This window comes from Cibotium barometz, chromosome 42 (genome assembly GCF_041138505.1).
Source record: "Cibotium barometz isolate CiBa-2024 chromosome 42, ASM4113850v1, whole genome shotgun sequence".
Taxonomy (NCBI): domain Eukaryota; kingdom Viridiplantae; phylum Streptophyta; class Polypodiopsida; order Cyatheales; family Cibotiaceae; genus Cibotium; species Cibotium barometz.
In genome coordinates, this window is record NC_141087.1 from 40047044 (window position 1) to 40070705 (window position 23662).

Sequence of the window (23662 nt, forward strand, 5' to 3'; positions counted from 1 at the left end):
TATTACAACATTTCAACCTTTAGAAGGCAAGCCAAGAAGCGGAGCAAGTGCATCTCAATCCTCATAAAGGTAAGTAAACAAGTCCAAGTCACCATGTGGTAATTATTGACCCTTGCACCCCTCTTTCTTGATATGTATTCACCCATATCAAACTAATCAATAAAATGGCCAACTTCTCTCCTTATTATAAGCCACATAATGCATAATAAAGTATTATATTAAAGTACATTCATATACAACTTTTCTTCCTGATACATGTCCCACATTGTATACAAGTTTATTTATACAGTGTCAGTAGACCTTGCAAAATGATAAAATATCCTAAACAAAGGCCTCTTATGGTGATACATGAAAAATACCTAGAATAAGAATTTTAAATCCATCAGAATTGAAAAGGAACTCTGAATCTAACTAGCAAAGTGGGAGTTAGGCCGGTATGAAAGTTGTATTATTTACCTAGCTTGCACATTTGTACTCATATAGTCTAGTGCAGATTCTTTTACATCACCCACTTGATCGCCCATAATCTCCAACCGCATTGCATCTTTGAGCTCATTGAGAACCTCATTCATGTTTGGCCTGTTAATGCTTTTATGCTCTACACACCTCATTGCTATGTCCACAACCTTCCAAACTGAAGAAATATTATAGTCGTCTTCCAAGCTTTTATCAACAATATCCACAATCATCCCTCGCTCAATGTAAGGCCAAACCTATTCAAACCACCAAAAATTTACAAATTCATTAGTTCTATGCCAAAGCAAAGCATATAAAATAGTAATTCTTTTCCCCTAAACATGTTTCAAACAATTAACTAACATGAGATAGTAATACTAGGCACAAAAATAAAGATCTTACTAAAATTCCCATAGCAAAATTATTTTTACAATGCCTTAATAAACCTTCAAATTTTTTCAAAAGTACTATCTTTATTATTGTACACTCAGACAAATAGCATACAACTTAAGTGTTTGCAATGTTGTTTACTTAATGCTACTAGTAAATTTGAATACAATTGAATTATAGCCATGCTTGAAAATCATTTGTATATTACCCATGTCACGATGTGAACTTGTTGTTGTTGATTTTCCTTAGTAATTGGAAGACGCCCACATAAGATCTCAAGAACCAAAACACCAAAGCTATACACATCAACTTTTTCTGTCAATTTCAAGGTTGATGCATATCTGCCACATAAATCAAACAATGTTAATACTAACCTACCTATTGAAACAATGTTAATACTAACCTACCTATTGAAACAAAGCAAGAATTTCATTTTCAACAAGGTATTAACATTAACTTACCTTTTACAACAAAGCAATTTGTTCTTCTTAATGAAGGTATTACTAATTAAAAAATGAACTTTTGTCTACTCACTCCGGGTCCATATATCCCCAACTTCCCATCAATGTTGTTGCAACTTCACTGAATTTTGTATTCCTTATTTTTGATATTCCAAAATCAGCAATCTTTGCTTCCATATCTTTCGATAGCAAAATGTTGCTACTTTTAACATCTCTGTGAATGATTTGTTGATTGCACCCATGGTGTAGATATTCTAGCCCTAATAGGAAAAATTAGGATAATAATTAATCATCGTAATAAAGTAGTTCACAAGAAATTAAAAGATATCTCCTTAACTACCATAAGAGACCTAGTAAAATTTACTAGTAAAGTTCTAAAAGATCGTTACCACTTGCAGAATCTACTAGAATTTAAAGTCTGGTTCTCCACGATAATGGTGCATTATGTGCATGAGGACCTTAACCATACAATATAAATTAATATTTTACAATTAATAACTATAAAACATGTGGTATGCAAGCATATTACTCTTTACATCTCTAATCATTCAAAGTTTGTTAAAGAATAAGATGTTGTAAAGAAGCTAAATCTTACCATGTAAGGCTTCAAATAAAGATCCCCTTGACAAGTACTCATATAGTAGAACTAAATTTTGTTCGATACAATAGCCCAAGAAAGCCACCAAATTTTTATGGTGAACTCTTGACAAAAGACCTAACTGCCAAAGCCAAGAAGAACATAAGGGTCTTTAGTTTCTAGCATTTGAGGTATAATAGACCGTGTAGCTCTAATGAATACAAGAGTCTTTGAATTTTTAACATGAAAAGTTTAAAGGAGAACAATATGCATGGGTTTTCTCAAGCCATTGGTTAACAATGGATTCATCAAGTTAATGGCCTTAAGAGAGGGTGGGGAGAATAGCCACGTGGATAAGGCATCAACCTTTCTTTCCACCAAATGTGAGTTTAATTCTAATAAAGAGGTGAAAAGTTACAATGTATGTGTTTCACCTCCCAAAAACAAATAAGTATATGGCCTTAACCAAGTATAATTGATACTAGTAATGCTTGAAGATTAGACTTGACTCTTCCACAACCATATCCGTTTTTCATACAAGCAACACGAGTTGTTTTAAAGCACTGAGTTGACATTAAATCCACTTAATAATGGCCTAAGAAAGTGTAAGACATAATTGATTTTTTTTAAAAAACAAAAATTAAGTTCAATGGGTAGTGAAAATAGTGAACACATACCATCATGTTAAGATTTCAAACCACACTCTCATTGTATAATAGGTATATGATATAGATAAACAATATGGATGGATAAGATTGCATAAAAATGCACCATAGGAATGTAAATGGTAGTGAATGAATGCATCTATCTAGGTGACTTGTAAGCTAAGTTTGATAGCATTGTTATTCTATAGGAAAAAGGTAATATCAAAGTACCTCATTGTTATTCTATAGGAAAAAGGTAATATCAAAGTACCTCATTCTTATTCTATAGGAAAAAGGTAATATCAAAGTACCTCATTTAAAAACTCCTTAGCTGCTTGATGAGAAACTCTAGAAAGCACTTTAATGGCTACTAATCGACCATTCATAAGACTCCCTCGGTAAACAGGACCAAATCCACCTTCACCAAGCTTTGTATTGAAATTATTAGTGGCCACTTTGATGTCTCGATAGGTGAACGCTTGGGCTAAATTTGAAGCCTCCACTATTTGTGTATGCCCCACCACTACATGTTCATAAGAACATAAAACATTTGAGCTTAATAAACTTGGCATCATGTAATAACACTCTACATTGAGAAATTATTAACTTACAAAGTGGTATCCAAACAAGTGTAAAAATGAATATCCTACCTTGACCACATGTTATATAAATATGGTGGACACCTCACATTGAAAGCATGACTTTATAGCACTAGCATGATTTATTAACTTGGCTTGTAGAGTATCAAAATCAAGTTGAAAGCATGACTCTATAGCACCAACATGATTTATTGACTTCACTTGTAGAGTATCCAAACCATTGCAAACCAAAAACATCTACTACATTCTTAACTCTATATTTGGGTTCTATCTACAAATCAAGGTTGTGGGAGTACAAAAAATTGATAGAATCACTTATTATAGTTTGGTTGAATTATGTGATGTTACGAAAGGTAGCAGCACAAAATCTCTCTCTCTCTCTCTCTCTCTCTCTCTCTCTCTCTCTCTCTCTCTCTCTCTCTCTCTCTTCCTTCCAAAGCCAATGTGAGGAAGAAGTAATTAATATGAGAGACCTTATAAATCCATGAATCCACTTAAGTTTGAATCAAGCTTTAGTCAGATATCCCTTCATACACTCTTGGGATAACCCTTCACACGGACGTAACAAGAGACCATCTTATGCTTCTTCTTCTTCTTCTTCTTCTTCTTCTTCTTCTTCTTCTCTCTCTCTCTCTCTCTCTCTCTCTCTCTCTCTCTCTCTCTCTCACACACACACACACACACACACACAAGAGATCTTGAGAATAGCCCCAACATAGTGATCTACACGAGTCTCTCATCCATTCTCTCTTTCAAAAGATTACTTTCCTAAAACTATTTAAGGGAAACCCCCTTTGGAAGGTGAGTTTTCATCTTGTTATGATGTGTAATATTACACTTAACTCAAGTCAAGAGTCAACATCAAAATACGTTAAATATGATAAAGTAAATGAGTAGCATTCCAAAACAATCAAATTTTTTTTTATAATTTTTAAAAACACATTATTACATGAATTTCCTATCTTTAAGAAAGAACTAATATACATACCATTATGTCCACTCATATCGCTTGAACCTCGGCCTCGTGTTAGCTCTTTTACTCGAGGTGCTTGTTTTTTTAGGCAAAGATATGCAATCCCCAATGTAACAAATATGCTGATAAGACCACCAACAGCTAATCCAGCTATCAAATGAATCTTAGAATTCTTCTTCTTATCCTTTCCTTGCCCTTCACTTGGTGGTGTAACCACACAAGTCACATTTGCCTTTGTACACAAAAATGGGTTGCCTGAATAACTATCACACACAAAAAGAAAGGTAAAGATAAGAGCTAGTATGAAAATTTTTAAAAACTTTATATACATTTCTTTCTTTAATCAAATTGAGAAATTATTTTTTATTTATAGACATACTTAATTTCAAGAGCTAATAATCTTGTTGGTATAGGCCCACTAAAGTTATTGCTTTGCAAGTACCTACAAAATGAAATGCAATGTATTTAAATTAGCTCCCTAATCTACCTTCAAATCAAATCACAATTAACTAAAAAGAAAAACTTTGGTTTTATCCTTTTGTGCCATGAGTTAACTCTATTGTACTCACAGGTACTTCAAACTTCTCAGTGTGGACAAGCTATCTGGAATGGATCCACTTAGCTTATTATTACTTAGATCCCTGCATTAATACAAGGAAAATCAAGGAAAAAATACAATGCATTAGCAATATATGATAGTTTTATAGCATAGAAAGTATGAAAAGAAAATTATGGTCTTGAAGCCTTACAATTTATCAAATAATCTCATGGTATAGAAAAGCCAAGAAAATGTATTCAACATGTGACATGGTAATAACACTATGTGTAACGTCCCTCCCAAGCCATGTATGTATGTGTCTCTTTTAATATAGATTTCAATAAGAAAAGAGAGTCTAATTAGAAAGAGTGAGACAATAAGGCTAGAAACATTAGAAAAGTGTTAGAATAAAAATATTAGCTTCAAAAATCCTAAAAGAAATAAGAACATAAGAATAGTTCTATTAAGAGATAAGTATCCCCAAAAATAGAATTTCGATTTTAGGTGATAAGAGGTCATATTTAGAGTACTTTTACACATTTAGAGTCCATGCATACTAAAAATGTGGAAAAACAACGCGTTTCTAAAGATGGTGCGTTTGTGCCTATATACAGACGTTTTTGCCTATTCTGCCCGCGTTGGCTTGTAGACCAGATGCCTTCCCGTTCTTTTGACTGGTTACATGACCATATTCTGAGTTTTTATCAGAGAGTTATGGCCGAAACAGTTTGCTGTTTCTGTCAGGGTCTCTACATAGAGAAAACTGTGAGAAGACAGCAAGTAGCCTCAAGGTAATCCTAGAGTTTGAGATGCATATATCCCTTCATTCTTATCTAATATCTCGGAAAAGAAGCTTAGATTGCTATAATCTTTCGAGGAAGAGACCAAAACTCCATAGCTTTTCTTTTAGAGAAAGAATAGTATGCCGTAGCCATGTAGGAGAAGGCTATTTTGCCATAGATCTTAGAAAGAGAGAAGAATCATAGTATGAGTAAGAGGAGATAAAGCTTGGAGATTATTGGATGATTTCAATCAAAGGACAAGGTATTAGAAGACTCTATTCTCATATGTCAAGTTCTAAAGCTCTTGTTAACAAGCAAGGACAACGAGATAAACGACAAATTTCTATAAGGTATATACATATTTTGTTTTTCAATTATATATCATTCTTAGGGGTTGAGGTATGGCCCCGGCTTCTCTATTGATTGTTACAGTGATCTATTTGATTGATTTACCATTTAAAGTTTGTATTCTTTTAAGCAATAGCATATGCCTTAATAAAGAATGTCTTATCGCAAAATCTCAAGTTGAAATGCTAAAATCTTTGTGAAAAAAGATTGTTTGCTTAAAGAAGGTGACATGGATCCTAGTCATATGGTTTAGTGAGTAAATGGATTGTTATCTTGGTTAAATTAAGGCACAGGTACAACTTCTCCCTGCCTTGACGCTGCCCCGTTCTTGTGCTTGTATAGCCGGACGGCGGAGACGTTAGTAAGGCCCGGAGTTGGCCCATGGTATCCCTCATACCATTGGGAGAATAAGGTTTGCCGATTGAGGCAAGTGATTGTGATGATGCTGCCTAGTTCTGAGGGCCCAGGCTAGTGCGGTAAATTAGCCCACCCTAGTGCGCAGACATCCCTCTGAGGGGCGGGAGGATCGAGCGATGGAGCCTGAGAGGGCGACAGGCCGGCTTGAGTCCTCGCCAGCGGCCGACGATGAGGTGTATGGTCCCGTAGGGTTTTGCCCAGCATGTGGAGGCTGGAAGGCCGAATTCTAGATCATCGGCGGTATAAAGGAAAAGAATAAGAGAGCCACTTTGGCTTGTATGAAATTGATTCATGTTTAACTATGTTTTTATAAATCTTGTCTTTAGTATGATTGTATTATAGAAAAAGGCTGTTTTAACAAACCTTGTGAAAAGGGTCTTAATTAAGGAACATGTTTGTTTATGTCAAACAGTGTGGTAGGATTAATTAGACAACAAATTGACGCGTGAGTAGGGTGGAAAGTGGGAGGATGGAATGCCCCGACGGCACCATCCTACGGACGGGTGGACCCGATTAGTCGGGTAGCTTTCCAACATATCAAGTGAAAGCCCTACGTTAGATAAATAGGTTCTCGGGCAACTCTATTCTAGAAGACTAGGCCAGCGGCTGTGCCTTACATGGATGAGGAAAAAAGCGTTGCCTCTAGAAATCAAGTCTTGTAGTTACCCAATTTATGTGATCAATTACCCTATGGGTGATTTGATTTTAGAAGACCACGCTTCCCCTGCGGGATAGAACTAGGTCTTACCTATGAATCGTATCCTTGAATCTCTGTATGGTCAAGGTGTCGATGAGTAGGAAATTTTCTCTAAGATAAGACTTAGTGGACTATCTTAAGTGTTTCCCCTATTTGTGGAAGGGGGGAACCTTACAAGTGGTATCAGAGCCGATCTTAGTTCCTAGGAATTGTTTTTCAAAGGTTAACTGTCAAGGGATTAAAACAAGTGATTGTTTATCATATGAGGACGAATCAATCATCTCTATTGGCCATAGAAGTGATTTGAATATCCTCACATGTTGAGACAATGATCTTATGAAATTGTGCTTGTATCTTGGGGGTGCACACGCAAGATATTTGTACAATAAATTTGAGAAATTAGATTGGGGAGAAAACCTTTTGTGAGGAAAAACATAGGGTGATCAAATTAAGAAACTAGTGAGAGACTAGAAGGATAGACCGAAACTTGTTTAGAGAAATTTTCAGGATATATCTCATTAACTTGCATATTATAAATTATTAAGATTGTAACTCCATTAAGATTTGAATAGTTGACGTGGAATGCCATCCATTCGATACTGTACACTAGGACGATCATCCAAGATCTTTAAACCATCTCAGACAAACATGGGTCTTGGATGTGTAATTCCCAAAGAATCATGCTCTTAGATGTGTTAATCCCAAGATACTAGATGTGTAAATTTCAGAAAACTAATCATCTCAGATATGTCAATCCTGATAATCTTTGGATGTGTCAATCCCAAGGCACCAGATGTGTAATTCTCAAGAAAATGAAGATCTCAGATGTATTAATCCTGACAGCCTTCAAATGTGGTGCTATGATAAGTATTTGATAGTTTTGAACTTTTAATGGATACAATGAAAGAAGCAAGCTCACCCTTGCTCGTGTCTGAAAATCATAAGAAATGCCAAATTAGTTGGAAGCATTGTTGTCAATCTAACCATTGGAGCTAGAAAGTTACAAGTATTGTTGTTAATCCAACCACTGGAGCTAAAATCAGTTATATGAGATGCCATGAAAGTGCACCTTCGTGAAAGGTTTTGTCCTCTAGGATTTCAAGAAGATAAAATGAATGAATTTTTGGAGCTAACCCAAGAAAGGAAGACCCTAAAAGAATACCACCAAACTTTTGTTAAACTTCTCCCATTTGCTCCAGAGATGGATGAGGTAACTCTTCTCCATCGATTCATTTGGAAGCTTAATCTACCTTTGAATAACCTTATCAAGAATGTGAAACCATCCTCTATTTCAGAAGCCATAATTATAGCCAGAGACTGTGATAAAGTTTTTTTTATATAGAGAGTGTCAAGAAGAAGGACATGAGTCCTTTCACAAGAATCAAGAAGAGGTCTCCTAATTCAAGAGAAACATCAAGCCCACCCCTGGCTACAAGGAATCATGAGCTAGAGCAAAAATTAGGTCAAGAAATAGGGATAGCAGGGTTAAAGATAACCGAATTCAACAAGTATTTCTATGAGTAAATAGAAGAGGATTGGTGCAAGATTCATGTGAAGTAATGTGCATGATGAATAGAGGTATTCTACAAGACGGTACTAAGATTATGAAATTACTATCATGGGTTAGATTGCAGAAAGGATTGATTCCCTTACGTTTCTCCATGACAATTTGTTAAGTACCATATTACATGGGCGTATAGAATAAGGAATTCTAAGGTTCATATCATATGAGAGGTATATGGATGCATGAAATTAGGATAATAAGGCCAATTAACTTTAGAATAATCAAGACCTTTTGGAGGCACAACAAAACGAGCCAAGCACATGAAATAAAAGACTCTTTAAGAACAATGTTTAGATAAAAGAAGATTTTTACCTAGTGTGGGGACACCACTTTGAAAGAGATAGGAGGATTTACTTAGATACTACCCCAGCTCGCGAGATGAGGACATCTCGAATCTTTTAAGTGGGGGAGATTGTAACGTCCCTCCCAAGCCATGTATGTATGTGTCTCTTTTAATATAGATTTCAATAAGAAAAGAGAGTCTAATTAGAAAGAGTGAGACAATAAGGCTAGAAACATTAGAAAAGTGTTAGAATAAAAATATTAGCTTCAAAAATCCTAAAAGAAATAAGAACATAAGAATAGTTCTATTAAGAGATAAGTATCCCCAAAAATAGAATTTCGATTTTAGGTGATAAGAGGTCATATTTAGAGTACTTTTACACATTTAGAGTCCATGCATACTAAAAATGTGGAAAAACAACGCGTTTCTAAAGATGGTGCGTTTGTGCCTATATACAGACGTTTTTGCCTATTCTGCCCGCGTTGGCTTGTAGACCAGATGCCTTCCCGTTCTTTTGACTGGTTACATGACCATATTCTGAGTTTTTATCAGAGAGTTATGGCCGAAACAGTTTGCTGTTTCTGTCAGGGTCTCTACATAGAGAAAACTGTGAGAAGACAGCAAGTAGCCTCAAGGTAATCCTAGAGTTTGAGATGCATATATCCCTTCATTCTTATCTAATATCTCGGAAAAGAAGCTTAGATTGCTATAATCTTTCGAGGAAGAGACCAAAACTCCATAGCTTTTCTTTTAGAGAAAGAATAGTATGCCATAGCCATGTAGGAGAAGGCTATTTTGCCATAGATCTTAGAAAGAGAGAAGAATCATAGTATGAGTAAGAGGAGATAAAGCTTGGAGATTATTGGATGATTTCAATCAAAGGACAAGGTATTAGAAGACTCTATTCTCATATGTCAAGTTCTAAAGCTCTTGTTAACAAGCAAGGACAACGAGATAAACGACAAATTTCTATAAGGTATATACATATTTTGTTTTTCAATTATATATCATTCTTAGGGGTTGAGGTATGGCCCCGGCTTCTCTATTGATTGTTACAGTGATCTATTTGATTGATTTACCATTTAAAGTTTGTATTCTTTTAAGCAATAGCATATGCCTTAATAAAGAATGTCTTATCGCAAAATCTCAAGTTGAAATGCTAAAATCTTTGTGAAAAAAGATTGTTTGCTTAAAGAAGGTGACATGGATCCTAGTCATATGGTTTAGTGAGTAAATGGATTGTTATCTTGGTTAAATTAAGGCACAGGTACAACTTCTCCCTGCCTTGACGCTGCCCCGTTCTTGTGCTTGTATAGCCGGACGGCGGAGACGTTAGTAAGGCCCGGAGTTGGCCCATGGTATCCCTCATACCATTGGGAGAATAAGGTTTGCCGATTGAGGCAAGTGATTGTGATGATGATGCCTAGTTCTGAGGGCCCAGGCTAGTGCGGTAAATTAGCCCACCCTAGTGCGCAGACATCCCTCTGAGGGGCGGGAGGATCGAGCGATGGAGCCTGAGAGGGCGACAGGCCGGCTTGAGTCCTCGCCAGCGGCCGACGATGAGGTGTATGGTCCCGTAGGGTTTTGCCCAGCATGTGGAGGCTGGAAGGCCGAATTCTAGATCATCGGCGGTATAAAGGAAAAGAATAAGAGAGCCACTTTGGCTTGTATGAAATTGATTCATGTTTAACTATGTTTTTATAAATCTTGTCTTTAGTATGATTGTATTATAGAAAAAGGCTGTTTTAACAAACCTTGTGAAAAGGGTCTTAATTAAGGAACATGTTTGTTTATGTCAAACAGTGTGGTAGGATTAATTAGACAACAAATTGACGCGTGAGTAGGGTGGAAAGTGGGAGGATGGAATGCCCCGACGGCACCATCCTACGGACGGGTGGACCCGATTAGTCGGGTAGCTTTCCAACATATCAAGTGAAAGCCCTACGTTAGATAAATAGGTTCTCGGGCAACTCTATTCTAGAAGACTAGGCCAGCGGCTGTGCCTTACATGGATGAGGAAAAAAGCGTTGCCTCTAGAAATCAAGTCTTGTAGTTGCCCAATTTATGTGATCAATTACCCTATGGGTGATTTGATTTTAGAAGACCACGCTTCCCCTGCGGGATAGAACTAGGTCTTACCTATGAATCGTATCCTTGAATCTCTGTATGGTCAAGGTGTCGATGAGTAGGAAATTTTCTCTAAGATAAGACTTAGTGGACTATCTTAAGTGTTTCCCCTATTTGTGGAAGGGGGGAACCTTACACTATGAGTACTTATGATGGTATTTAAATAACTAGTAAAAACATGTTAATTTAGCTAAATAACGATATGTTAAGAGATAACATGTTCGAATAGTGATTTGAGATTACTTACAATACTTCAAGGTTAGTTAATGCACTTAGATCTGGAATTCCCCCATTTAGGCTATTGTCATTCAGCTTGCTATGGCAAACAAACTACAGTTAGTAGCAGACAAACTATAGTTAACAACTTGAGAATATGGGAGAAAAAGCATGTAGTGAATACAAAGGCACTCACATTTTAGTGAGATATGTAAGATCATTTATGTTGGTGGGTATTTGTCCTACCAAGCCATAGTCTGAGAGCAATCTACAAAAAAACATACGATCACTTATTAATGGAGGGATACAAGCTTCTATAAACCACACATACGCGTGCACACACACACACACACACACACATAGAGAGAGAGAGAGAGAGAGCATGTTATCATCTAATGAGGTTGAATATGGCCTAAGAGACCCAAACACGAATACTAGATCTAAGCACATTTAGAGACTATCACAACAAATTGCTTCGGATAACAAAAGAAGCAAAAATTGTTTGGGAAGTAAGCACATTTAGATGTTGTAATATCTTTGTAATGAATCCCTTCTATGAGTAAAAATTGCATGTCAAGAGAGCAATGTGAGTATGTCCTTTGTGACTAGGAAGCATCCAGTCTCACAGCATATGAGGTGTAGGGTGAACAGTCAGAATGTATAAGTGATGTTATGGGTAGTATCATGTGGCAAAAGCTTTTTCGGCTAAACAACTTAGTATCTTGCTCTTGCATGTTTTTTCCCCTTCTATCCTTAATCAACTATTAAGAAGCGGTTGGTTTTTGAAACTAATTACACAAAAAATATTCCATTAGGCTTTGCATTCCTAGAACCTCTACCTAGCTCAAGGAGGAGAGAGTTTTTTGTTGTGTGACTGTGATTGTGTGCACATGCACATGCATGTGCACATTTGCTTCTACAAACACACGGATTTCCTAAGAGATCATTGCTTAAGTGACAGTAGATATACTAGATAGAATGTGAGTTCATACTACTAGCAAGGTTGCAATTTGAAGGCTTACCCCACCTTCATTTAGAAGGCCAAATTTTATTTGAACCTTCATTAGCCCTCAAATATATCTAAATATGTATATTTATATATAAAATTTAAAGAAAAATTTAAAATTTTGACCTTTTGTTTGCAGCCCTAATTTAAAAAAGGCATTGTGCGGAAGACTTAGAGGTTACTTTTTCCTTGTGAAGGCTTCAAATTTCAGAGTGTGTTCAGAATCCCTTATCAATGAAATATGGCTTTCATGTATATACCTTAAAATTTGACGGCTTGAGCTTCCCGAGCTTTTGGGTTTTCATATTATTATATATATGTGTATTACATGCATGCCCTTGTATATACACTTCTCTTTATGCACATATGTCACAGATATATATATCTTTATTAAGGCAAGATAGCTCAATAATTTTACTCACATTCCCGTGACGCGAGGAGGAACGACTTGGGTGCAATTCAACCATTGATAACCATAATTTTGAGGGAAACACGGATCGCCCGTATAATTACTCAAGCTTGGAAGAGTTGCTTTTATGCCATCTATTGCAACAACTGTTGAAAACAAATTTGGAGCAATGTGAGTAGCAAGATAAGTCTACAATAATTATACACCTCACCAAAGCTTATTAGCTTTCATATAACATCCACTTATGAACTAATCAATTCAAATAACCTTGGGAATGCTCACATCAACATAATTAGTTAATTCGACCCCGAAAAAAAAGGTTTGGGTGCCTATTTGTAGGAACTTATGCATGATATATCTAGTATAACAAAAGTACAATAATGAATTGAGAAGATTGAAGGTGGAAGCGGAATACTTACTATCTCCATCAAAGGTCCCAGATGACATAGGAGACTCGAGTAGTTGAAGAATTTCAACTGCTGATATGAAAGGAAGATAGGTGGAGGTGGAAGTTGGATCAAATTTAAAGACTGTGTAGTTTGAAACCGCTGTAAAATTCCCATATACTTCGACACAACCATCGCTGCCTGTTTGATTGTAAACATCGAGTGCCTCATATACCAAATCATTATCAATAAGGATATTAAAGACTCTGAGACCTGAAGCATTCACCCTTGGATCAATTTCTGAGAAGTAAAGAGCATGAAAGTATCGCTGCTTTGCTATTATGCCATCGGTGTAGTTTGTGTGAAAGCCCCTGTCCCAATCACTCTGGCCAACATAAGCCGTTTGAAGCACTGCTATGGGTGGTATGTCAGGAACAAGCCTTTGTATGCTCTGATTCGTTGAGTCTCTAGGGAAATCATCGAAGTTGCTAGACCATATTCTATCAAATGGATCGGAAGGATATCTAATAAATTCAAGAAAAAGAATGACGACCTCTATATAGATGTAAGATCTGAACGAATGTTAATAATATACCAACCACTATGTTAAATATTTCTCTATTTTTGAGATTAATATCTTGAGATGTAGATTTCTTAAAAATATAGAAAACGCACCATATTAACACACCTGACATCAGGATAGTTGTTCGGGGTCCCATCGTTTGTTCTCGTACTTAAGAGGAGAGCACGTTGAGAGGTCTTCATTGTATCCACGGGGTCCATGTTATCACTGAGGGGGCGCAGCTCCAAGGAAGAGATGAAGGGGGCATCGCTGCCGGTTGTTATAGAACTGCTATGCTATTACTTTGAGCTTGCAAGTAGATCTCCTCAAGCACAGGAGGCTCACTTTGAGGCAAGGGAATGGAAATCTCGGTCGCTTCATACGCATCAATTATGAGCTTGAAGTCCAGCACACTCCCATCGCCTTCATGTGTTGCGTACACACCCGAATTTAGTCCAAGCCAGAAGCCCGCCCGAACCAAATAGGACTCGCCCTTCACTACCAACCCACTGCCCGAAATCACGTAGCAGTACTTGGTTTTGTTGCCTTCGAAGTAGCGAATGCTTTCATAACGCGTGTCCCTGTTGCCAGACGGCCCTTGCACATTGGCTGTACTCCCTTCTTGCATCAAGCTTGAGTCCGGCGTCCACTCAATGCCTAAAGAGTCCGTGTAGGGCTTGCTTGATATTAAGCCACAATCCAAGCTCAAGAAACCTGAATTAATTAATTCAAGATTGATTAGCGATTGAGAAAGCTAAGTAAACATGTAGCAAAATAAAGATTACTACAACCTCACTCAGAATGTATCTATTGAGCACACCTGAAATTTGAGCCCAAGTACACAATCCGGCCTGATTGCTGATTAGAATAATTACAAGGTAATACACGCCAAGAGATTTCCCATGAAGGAGAGCCTCCATACTACCAGAAGAGCTCTTGCAGATTGCATGGCCAAATCAAAGTCTTACGCTCAGCTTTATTGTGTCCAAAAGTGTGAACGTGTCTAGAAGTCTAAGCTCAAGAAACCTGAAAATTAATTAATTGATTAAGACGGATTAGCGATTGTTCTAACCAATGGGAAAAAGGAATAGGTTAGAATTTGATCGGTTTTTTGGCTTAAAATTATAACATTAACGGTTTTATAACTAAAATGTCTTTAAAAAAATAACCGGTTTTCTTAAAGGCAAGTCTAAATTTCAACCCCTTCTTAAAAATAAAAATCAGCCGCGAAATTAAATATACTAAAGGCATGAACAATGCGAGTCTGTATGTATCTATTGAATAGGTTTTTTTTTATTAGAAAACATATAAACCCACGAAAACCTTTCAACGCTTTGCTAATTAATTAATTAATACAAACGTAAAAAAAGAAAAAGGTTTTGGTGATTGAACTGGATGTCTTAACCCTTGACCATCCGTTTCACAACTTATACACAAAAAGACAATTTTTATTTCTATCACTCCATTTGACCCACACGGTTTCATAAATGGGATTTTAGCACTCCACGTCCTATTTTGGACCTACATTAGGCACCCAAGCCTTTGACGTCTTGGTCCAAAAAGTATTTGGTATTCCTTTTCCCTTTAGCATACACCTCCTACTCATTTCCATAATATCATAGCTTTCTTTCTCATTCCACTTTGTCGAAGCACCAGTCAATCTCACGTCGTCAATCTCAAGCTCAAAACTTCAAAGTCATTTCGAAGTTAAGTCACAAGCCCTAACCCTTCACCATCCGTTTCACAACTAAAGTTTTCAATTTTAGCCTTGAAAAATACACAAAAAGACAATTTTTATTTCTATCACTCCATTTGACCCACACGGTTTCATAAATGGGATTTTAGCACTCCACGTCCTATGTTGGACCTGGCCTTCATTTTTGCTACTACATTACGCACCCAAGCCTTTGACGTCTTGGTCCAAAAAGTATTTGGTATTCCTTTTCCCTTTAGCATACACCTCCTACTCATTTCCATAATATCATAGCTTTCTTTCTCATTCCACTTTGTCGAAGCACCAGTCAATCTCACGTCGTCAATCTCAAGCTCAAAACTTCAAAGTCATTTCGAAGTTAAGTCACAAGCCCTAACCCTTCACCATCCGTTTCACAACTAAAGTTTTCAATTTTAGCCTTGAAAAATACACAAAAAGATAATTTTTATTTCTATCACTCCATTTGACCCACACGGTTTCATAAATGGGATTTTAGCACTCCACGTCCTATGTTGGACCTGGCCTTCATTTTTGCTACTACATTACGCACCCAAGCCTTTGACGTCTTGGTCCAAAAAGTATTTGGTATTCCTTTTCCCTTTAGCATACACCTCCTACTCATTTCCATAATATCATAGCTTTCTTTCTCATTCCACTTTGTCGAAGCACCAGTCAATCTCACGTCGTCAATCTCAAGCTCAAAACTTCAAAGTCATTTCGAAGTTAAGTCACAAGCCCTAACCCTTCACCATCCGTTTCACAACTAAAGTTTTCAATTTTAGCCTTGAAAAATACACAAAAAGACAATTTTTATTTCTATCACTCCATTTGACCCACACGGTTTCATAAATGGGATTTTAGCACTCCACGTCCTATGTTGGACCTGGCCTTCATTTTTGCTACTACATTACGCACCCAAGCCTTTGACGTCTTGGTCCAAAAAGTATTTGGTATTCCTTTTCCCTTTAGCATACACCTCCTACTCATTTCCATAATATCATAGCTTTCTTTCTCATTCCACTTTGTCGAAGCACCAGTCAATCTCACGTCATCAATCTCAAGCTCAAAACTTCAAAGTCATTTCGAAGTGTTAAGTCACAAACCCTAACCCTTCACCATCCGTTTCACAACTAAAGTTTTCAATTTTAGCCTTGAAAAATACACAAAAAGACAATTTTTATTTCTATCACTCCATTTGACCCACACGGTTTCATAAATGGGATTTTAGCACTCCACGTCCTATGTTGGACCTGGCCTTCATTTTTGCTACTACATTACGCACCCAAGCCTTTGACGTCTTGGTCCAAAAAGTATTTGGTATTCCTTTTCCCTTTAGCATACACCTCCTACTCATTTCCATAATATCATAGCTTTCTTTCTCATTCCACTTTGTCGAAGCACCAGTCAATCTCACGTCGTCAATCTCAAGCTCAAAACTTCAAAGTCATTTCGAAGTGTTAAGTCACAAGCCCTAACCCTTCACCATCCGTTTCACAACTAAAGTTTTCAATTTTAGCCTTGAAAAATACACAAAAAGACAATTTTTATTTCTATCACTCCATTTGACCCACACGGTTTCATAAATGGGATTTTAGCACTCCACGTCCTATGTTGGACCTGGCCTTCATTTTTGCTACTACATTACGCACCCAAGCCTTTGACGTCTTGGTCCAAAAAGTATTTGGTATTCCTTTTCCCTTTAGCATACACCTCCTACTCATTTCCATAATATCATAGCTTTCTTTCTCATTCCACTTTGTCGAAGCACCAGTCAATCTCACGTCGTCAATCTCAAGCTCAAAACTTCAAAGTCATTTCGAAGTGTTAAGTCACAAGCCCTAACCCTTCACCATCCGTTTCACAACTAAAGTTTTCAATTTTAGCCTTGAAAAATACACAAAAAGACAATTTTTATTTCTATCACTCCATTTGACCCACACGGTTTCATAAATGGGATTTTAGCACTCCACGTCCTATGTTGGACCTGGCCTTCATTTTTGCTACTACATTACGCACCCAAGCCTTTGACGTCTTGGTCCAAAAAGTATTTGGTATTCCTTTTCCCTTTAGCATACACCTCCTACTCATTTCCATAATATCATAGCTTTCTTTCTCATTCCACTTTGTCGAAGCACCAGTCAATCTCACGTCGTCAATCTCAAGCTCAAAACTTCAAAGTCATTTCGAAGTGTTAAGTCACAAGCCCTAACCCTTCACCATCCGTTTCACAACTAAAGTTTTCAATTTTAGCCTTGAAAAATACACAAAAAGACAATTTTTATTTCTATCACTCCATTTGACCCACACGGTTTCATAAATGGGATTTTAGCACTCCACGTCCTATGTTGGACCTGGCCTTCATTTTTGCTACTACATTACGCACCCAAGCCTTTGACGTCTTGGTCCAAAAAGTATTTGGTATTCCTTTTCCCTTTAGCATACACCTCCTACTCATTTCCATAATATCATAGCTTTCTTTCTCATTCCACTTTGTCGAAGCACCAGTCAATCTCACATCGTCAATCTCAAGCTCGAAACTTCAAAGTCATTTCGAAGTGTTAAGTCACAAGCCCTAACCCTTCATCATCCGTTTCACAACTAAAGTTTTCAATTTTAGCCTTGAAAAATACACAAAAAGACAATTTTTATTTCTATCACTCCATTTGACCCACACGGTTTCATAAATGGGATTTTAGCACTCCACGTCCTATGTTGGACCTGGCCTTCATTTTTGCTACTACATTACGCACCCAAGCCTTTGACGTCTTGGTCCAAAAAGTATTTGGTATTCCTTTTCCCTTTAGCATACACCTCCTACTCATTTCCATAATATCATAGCTTTCTTTCTCATTCCACTTTGTCGAAGCACCAATCAATCTCACATCGTCAATCTCAAGCTCGAAACTTCAAAGTCATTTCGAAGTGTTAAGTCACAAACCCTAACCCTTCACCATCCGTTTCACAACTAAAGTTTTACCCCCACTTTTTCAATTTTAACCTTGAAAAATACACAAAAAGACAATTTTTATTTCTATCACTCCATTGGACCCACACGGTTTCATAAATGGGATTTTAGCACTCCACGTCCTGTGTTGGACCTGGCCTTCATTTTTGCTACTACATTACGCACCCAAGCCTTTGATGTCTTGGTCCAAAAAGTATTTGGTATTCCTTTTCCCTTTAGCATACACCTCCTACTCATTTCCATAATATCATAGCTTTCTTTCTCATTCCACTTTGTCGAAGCAGCAGTCAATCTCACGCTCTTACAGTAAGCATTGAATTCATGATATAAACTAGCAGCAGTCAATCTCACGCTCTTACAGTAAGCATTGAATTCATGATATAAACTAGCCACCCAACTCTGTTCTTCAATTTTTTTTATAACTCATTCTCAACCAACTTGTGAAAACTTCAGCCTTATCCTGAAGAAAATACACCCACATCTTTCTATTAGCATTATCAACAATTAGTAACATGAAAGGAACTACCCAGTGCAAGTGGTAAGCATCTTTTACAAAGGTCCGCATCTATAAGATCTAGAAGACACTTAGCCATGTTGCTGCTTTCTTTACTGCAAGGATTCTTGATGATGCTTGTCTACCATACAAGATTCACATATCTTTGACACTTTTAAAAATATTGGTAGATGTGCCACAATCTCACACAGCTACATCTCTTTCAAGCACACATAGGCTAGATTTCTAACTCCTCTCAAGGCCTCATGCCACAACCTACTAGTGTCCACATTGGCATGAGCAATAAAGGCTAACAATTTGTATGGATTATTATGATTAGTTCCTCCTACTACTCTTAACATTCAAGATGACTGCATGAGCACTATGAAAGTGAGATCTCAAGTCATGTTCCATTATATAAGGTTGCAATAAAGAGTAGCATTTGGTTGATATCTGGTATAAAGAAGCCGTCTTATTGCTTTTTTATTTCTGCATTACTTGAGGACTTATGCATTTTGTAGGGAATTTGACATCATTCCTAGTTGCTACTATAATGGACTCTCCCAGTACTAGCCATAGATAGGTGTATTAATCTATCTCACCGATCATATGTTAGGATGCTCCACTATCGAACCATTGAGCCTTGTAGAATTTTGTAGCTTTCCACATATTTCTTCAATCATTGCAAAGAGTTTAAAGTGCTATTACTTGACTCCTTCGTTGCCCCTTGTTTATGGCTTCAAAGAGCCATTCTATTCATTTACTTCTCATAACAAGTCCATATGAGGGAATTTGGAAAAATCCATGCATAAATTGATATCTTTAAATTAATTTTGGTAATTTCGATGAATTTGGTAATTTCACTAAATTTGAAAGAGAAAGTGTTGCTACTCAAGGTTGCTAATAACACATATGGGGTGTTTACAAACACCATGTAGCCAAGAAAATATCCATAGATTTTAAAAGAAAAGTATTAAAAATAATCAAATTCTAAATAGTAGGAGACTAACATGTACTAACTCATAAACAAAAGGTGACCAACATAGATCCAACTAGTACTGTAATGATCTAAACTTGACCGCCTTCATCACAGTCCTCAGATGTTGCCGAACTCTCCTTTGCTTCAATACACACATTTGCTGGAATCTTAATCTTTTGTGGCACTTTTTTCCCCTTAGTGACCCACGTAAAAAATATCGTGTTTGATAGTTCCCAACGCATAGGATCCTTCTTGTTACACATCCAAAATTTGTTCCAACAATCTCTATAAACCTCTTCATCCACTAACATTTCTCTTTTTGCATACTTGTGCCCAACATTGTATTAAAATCCTCTTGTAGTTTTCAGATGTTTTGTTGGCATCTATGTTACTCTGAGCTACACCCAACCATATAGGATATATGGGTTTTGATGGTCAAATAAGAATAGAGTCTCCCTTTCTAACATCAACCATGGGCTCAAAAGCTTGCTTTGGCCTTTTACTTACAAAATTTGAAATGTAGGTAGTTATTATAATTATGCTTATGGTTATGTGTGTGGGGGGGACACGGCCCAAGAAGAAAGAAAACGTGTGACTGAACTTTGATGATTTAACGTTAAATGTCATTATCTCACAGGATTTGGCCCAATTTATTTTTAAAAATGTTTTGCTCTTTGCCTCTACAACATGGAGAAGCAAAATGTAAGGAAAAGAAAAACACAAGGAGAAGAAAAACCGAGGGAGAAGAAAAACGTAGGGAGAAGCAAGGGTGAAGAGTAGGACATGCAGAGGTAAATCATCTTCTCTCTCTCTCTCTTAACTTTCCATAATCAAATCGTCTCAACTATTTCTCTCTCTCTTTCTCTCCCTAGAAAATTGTCTCACCCTAGCAGAGCCTTGCAAAAACAAATTGCATGATAGTAATGGTGATACCCTAAACCAGAATCAATCTTTCCATCCCTCTTTCTCCACCAAACATAATCTAAAAAATAGCTTGCTGTGTAGAGATTTGGTAGAAGGAGAGTTTATCTCTCCTCTCTCTCTTTCTCTTTCTCTCTCTCTCTCTCTCTCTCTAAGTTTGGCCACGACTCTCTCTCTCTCTCTCTCTCTCTCTCTCTCTCTCTCTCTCTCTCTCTCTCTCTCTCTCTCCCCCCCCCCCATGCACATATAGTAGGGAAGCTACATGCCATTATTGAATCTTGATTAACTAATCTATATTTACACTTCATATTATCAGTAATTATACTAATTAAGTAATCTTTATTAACTATTCAAAATATATATCAAATCGATTCATCACTAATTAAATTGATTATGCTAACTTTTCATTCACAGTCACTAATTTGACTGACCTATGAGACTAATGTATTTAATCTGTCACCATTTATTAATGCATTAAATCTATCACCATTTATTAATGCATTTCATTAAATTGTCTCTAATCTAAATCTATTGGTAGGTCATTTAATCTGAGATTAGGCTTATGTTAGCATGCTTTCTTTCTTTTGATGAGTCATGTAAATAAGAAAGATCTATTGCATACCAAAACGTGGGTTCGATTTGGATCTTTTTCTGTTTGAATGGATTCACTTCAGCTCTTTTGCTCTTCAAATAGATATCTTTGGCTCTAGAGTTAAACTAGATGTAAACTCCTCCATAAAAATTAAAACCACCTCTTTTAATCTAGAGTCATTCACACATAACATGAAGATTTAGATAGTGGACTATTAACTTGGTCACCCACTTGGCCAAATCCTTGGACATCCACTTAACCAAATCCTTGGACATCCACTTAACCAAATCCTTGGATACCATAATGGCTTGACATGGGAATTTGACAAAGATATGAACAACTATTAAATTTGTCCAAATCCCTTCCTCATAGATGCACAATATAGTGTTCGACCTAAATCATTGTCCCTAGGTTACAACCTTTCTCACCCACTTAGTCGGATCCTTACGTATCCACTTAACCTAGACTATAACCTTTCTCACCCACTTAGCCCGATCCTTAGGTATCCACTGAACCAAACCATTGGACAAAAGTTCTAGCTTGACATGGGAGTTGAATGGACATTCATTCAATTTGTCTAAATTCCACCAACATACATTTGGCCAACTGTCCAAGTCTACATCAAATAGAAATGTAGAATGACCATCACATATGACCTTGCCCTTTTGGGGAATTTCTAATGCTAACCCCAATTGGGGACTTGTCTAATGCTTATCTCACTACATTTTGCCAACTCTTTAATGTAAATTTAGAGAATTGTCCAAATCTAACTATAATTTGTAGCTCAATTCGATTGGGGATTTCCATAATACTCCTCCCACTAGAACCCACCCCTATTGGATACTTGCCCAAGGCCAACCCTTATTGGGAATTTGTCTAATGCACATATCACTAGGCTTAGCCAATCATTCAATATAGATATGGACAACTGTCCAAATCTAACTCTAATCCATAGCTCAATTCTATTGGGCTATGGATTGTCCAAATCTAATTCTAATCCGTATCTCAATTCTATTGGGGACTTCCATAATGCTCCTTCCACTAGAATTTACCCCTATTCGAGACTTACCTACTAAGGCTAACCCTTATTATTGGGGATTTGTTTAATGCTCATATCACTACGCTTGGCTAACCATTCAATATAGATTTGGACAACTGTCTAAATATAACTATAATTTATATCTTATTGCTATTAGTGGGGACTTCCATAATTCTCCTCACTAGACCTCAATCCTATTAGATACCTTGACTAAGGCCAACCCTTAATACGGATTTGTCTAATGCTCTTCTCATTGGATTTAGCCGCAACCATTCATTGATATATATTTGGACAAATCTATATACATATATATTTGGACAAATCTATATACATACATAAACCACTCCTATTGGGGATTTGCCCGATTCTCCTCTTACTAGAACCATTAAGTAAAGATTTGGACAATTGTCTAAATCTATATAGAATTCATAGCTCACCCATATTAGTATCTAATGCTCTTTTCACAAGACAGATTTGGATAATTATCCAAATCTATCTATAGTTCATAGCTCACTCCTAATGGGGATTAGCCTAATGCTAACCTTATCCATGGACATGATGACTAATGCTCCTCTCACTAGATTTGGCCAACTGCTGAATGTAGATTTGGACAATTTCTTAATTCATAGTTCACTCCTATTAGGGACTTGCCTACCTAATGCTCTTAGCACCACATTTGGCTAACCACCAATTAAATGTAAATTTGGTGAACCATTAAATATAGACACTATAACACATCAGGCTGGTAGTGATGCAAGAAAATGTCACTTATGCAACGCTTTTTGTGTTGCTATCCATGTCGCTGTGGGGTGTTGCTCTGTAGAAACACATTTAACGATGCAAAATCCAACGTTGGGGACGTTTGTAGTGTCGCATAAACAATGCCTGTCATCACTTATGCGACATTCAACATGTTTTATTTATTTTTGCCCACGCGAAATGGGAAACAAATGATATTGTTATTGTATTAGAGAGCTAAGGCCAAAATATTATCTCTCTCTCTCTCTCATACATACACTCACACACACACACACACACACACACACACACTCTCTCTCTCTCTCTCTCTCCCTCCCTCCCTCATACACACTCTCTCTCTCTCGCCCTCATACATACACTCTATTAATTCTCTCTCTCATACATTCTCTCTCTCTCTCTCTCTCTCTCTCTCTCTCCCCCCTCATACATACATACATACACTCTATTAATTCTCTCCCTCATACATTCTCTCTCTCTCTCTCTCTCTCTCTCTCTCTCTCTCTCTCTCTCTCTCTCTCCCCCCTCATGCATACATACATACACACACACACACACACACACTCTCTCTCTCTCTCTCTCTCTCTCCCCCCTCATGCATACATACATACACTCACACACACACACACACACACTCTCTCTCTCTCTCTCTCTCCCTCCCTCCCTCACACATACACACACTTTCTCGTTTATCGATATCTCACACATTGTCTCTTTCATCATACATCGTCACTTTGCATTGATACTTGGGATGATTTGAACCAGGAC

The 23662-nt window shown here is 37.1% G+C and overlaps 1 protein-coding gene across 3 annotated transcripts; it reads right to left on the reverse strand.

The window, feature by feature from the left end:
- Positions 1 to 200: 200 nt before the first annotated feature.
- On the reverse strand, positions 201 to 14677 carry LOC147614469 (putative LRR receptor-like serine/threonine-protein kinase At1g67720). 3 transcript variants are annotated; one of them, XR_015263131.1, is made up of 15 exons: positions 14256 to 14675; positions 13562 to 14149; positions 12907 to 13397; positions 12501 to 12633; positions 11269 to 11340; positions 11104 to 11172; positions 4670 to 4741; positions 4480 to 4542; positions 4116 to 4363; positions 2840 to 3051; positions 1903 to 2026; positions 1697 to 1765; positions 1381 to 1567; positions 1055 to 1187; positions 201 to 713 (listed from the first exon to the last, which is right to left on the reverse strand). XR_015263131.1 is itself a non-coding variant. In XM_086781000.1 (14 exons), exons 2-14 carry the CDS (start codon positions 13654 to 13656, stop codon positions 453 to 455), a joined length of 2160 nt encoding a protein of 719 aa, XP_086637126.1. In that variant the 5' UTR covers positions 13657 to 14149; positions 14256 to 14675; the 3' UTR covers positions 201 to 452. The 3 variants fall into 3 exon arrangements, 1 of the variants encoding a protein (XP_086637126.1); XM_086781000.1 differs by lacking the exon at positions 1697 to 1765; XR_015263130.1 differs by lacking the exons at positions 201 to 713; positions 1697 to 1765 and having other exon boundaries at positions 724 to 1187; positions 1308 to 1567; positions 14256 to 14677.
- Between the last annotated feature and the right edge of the window lie 8985 nt (positions 14678 to 23662).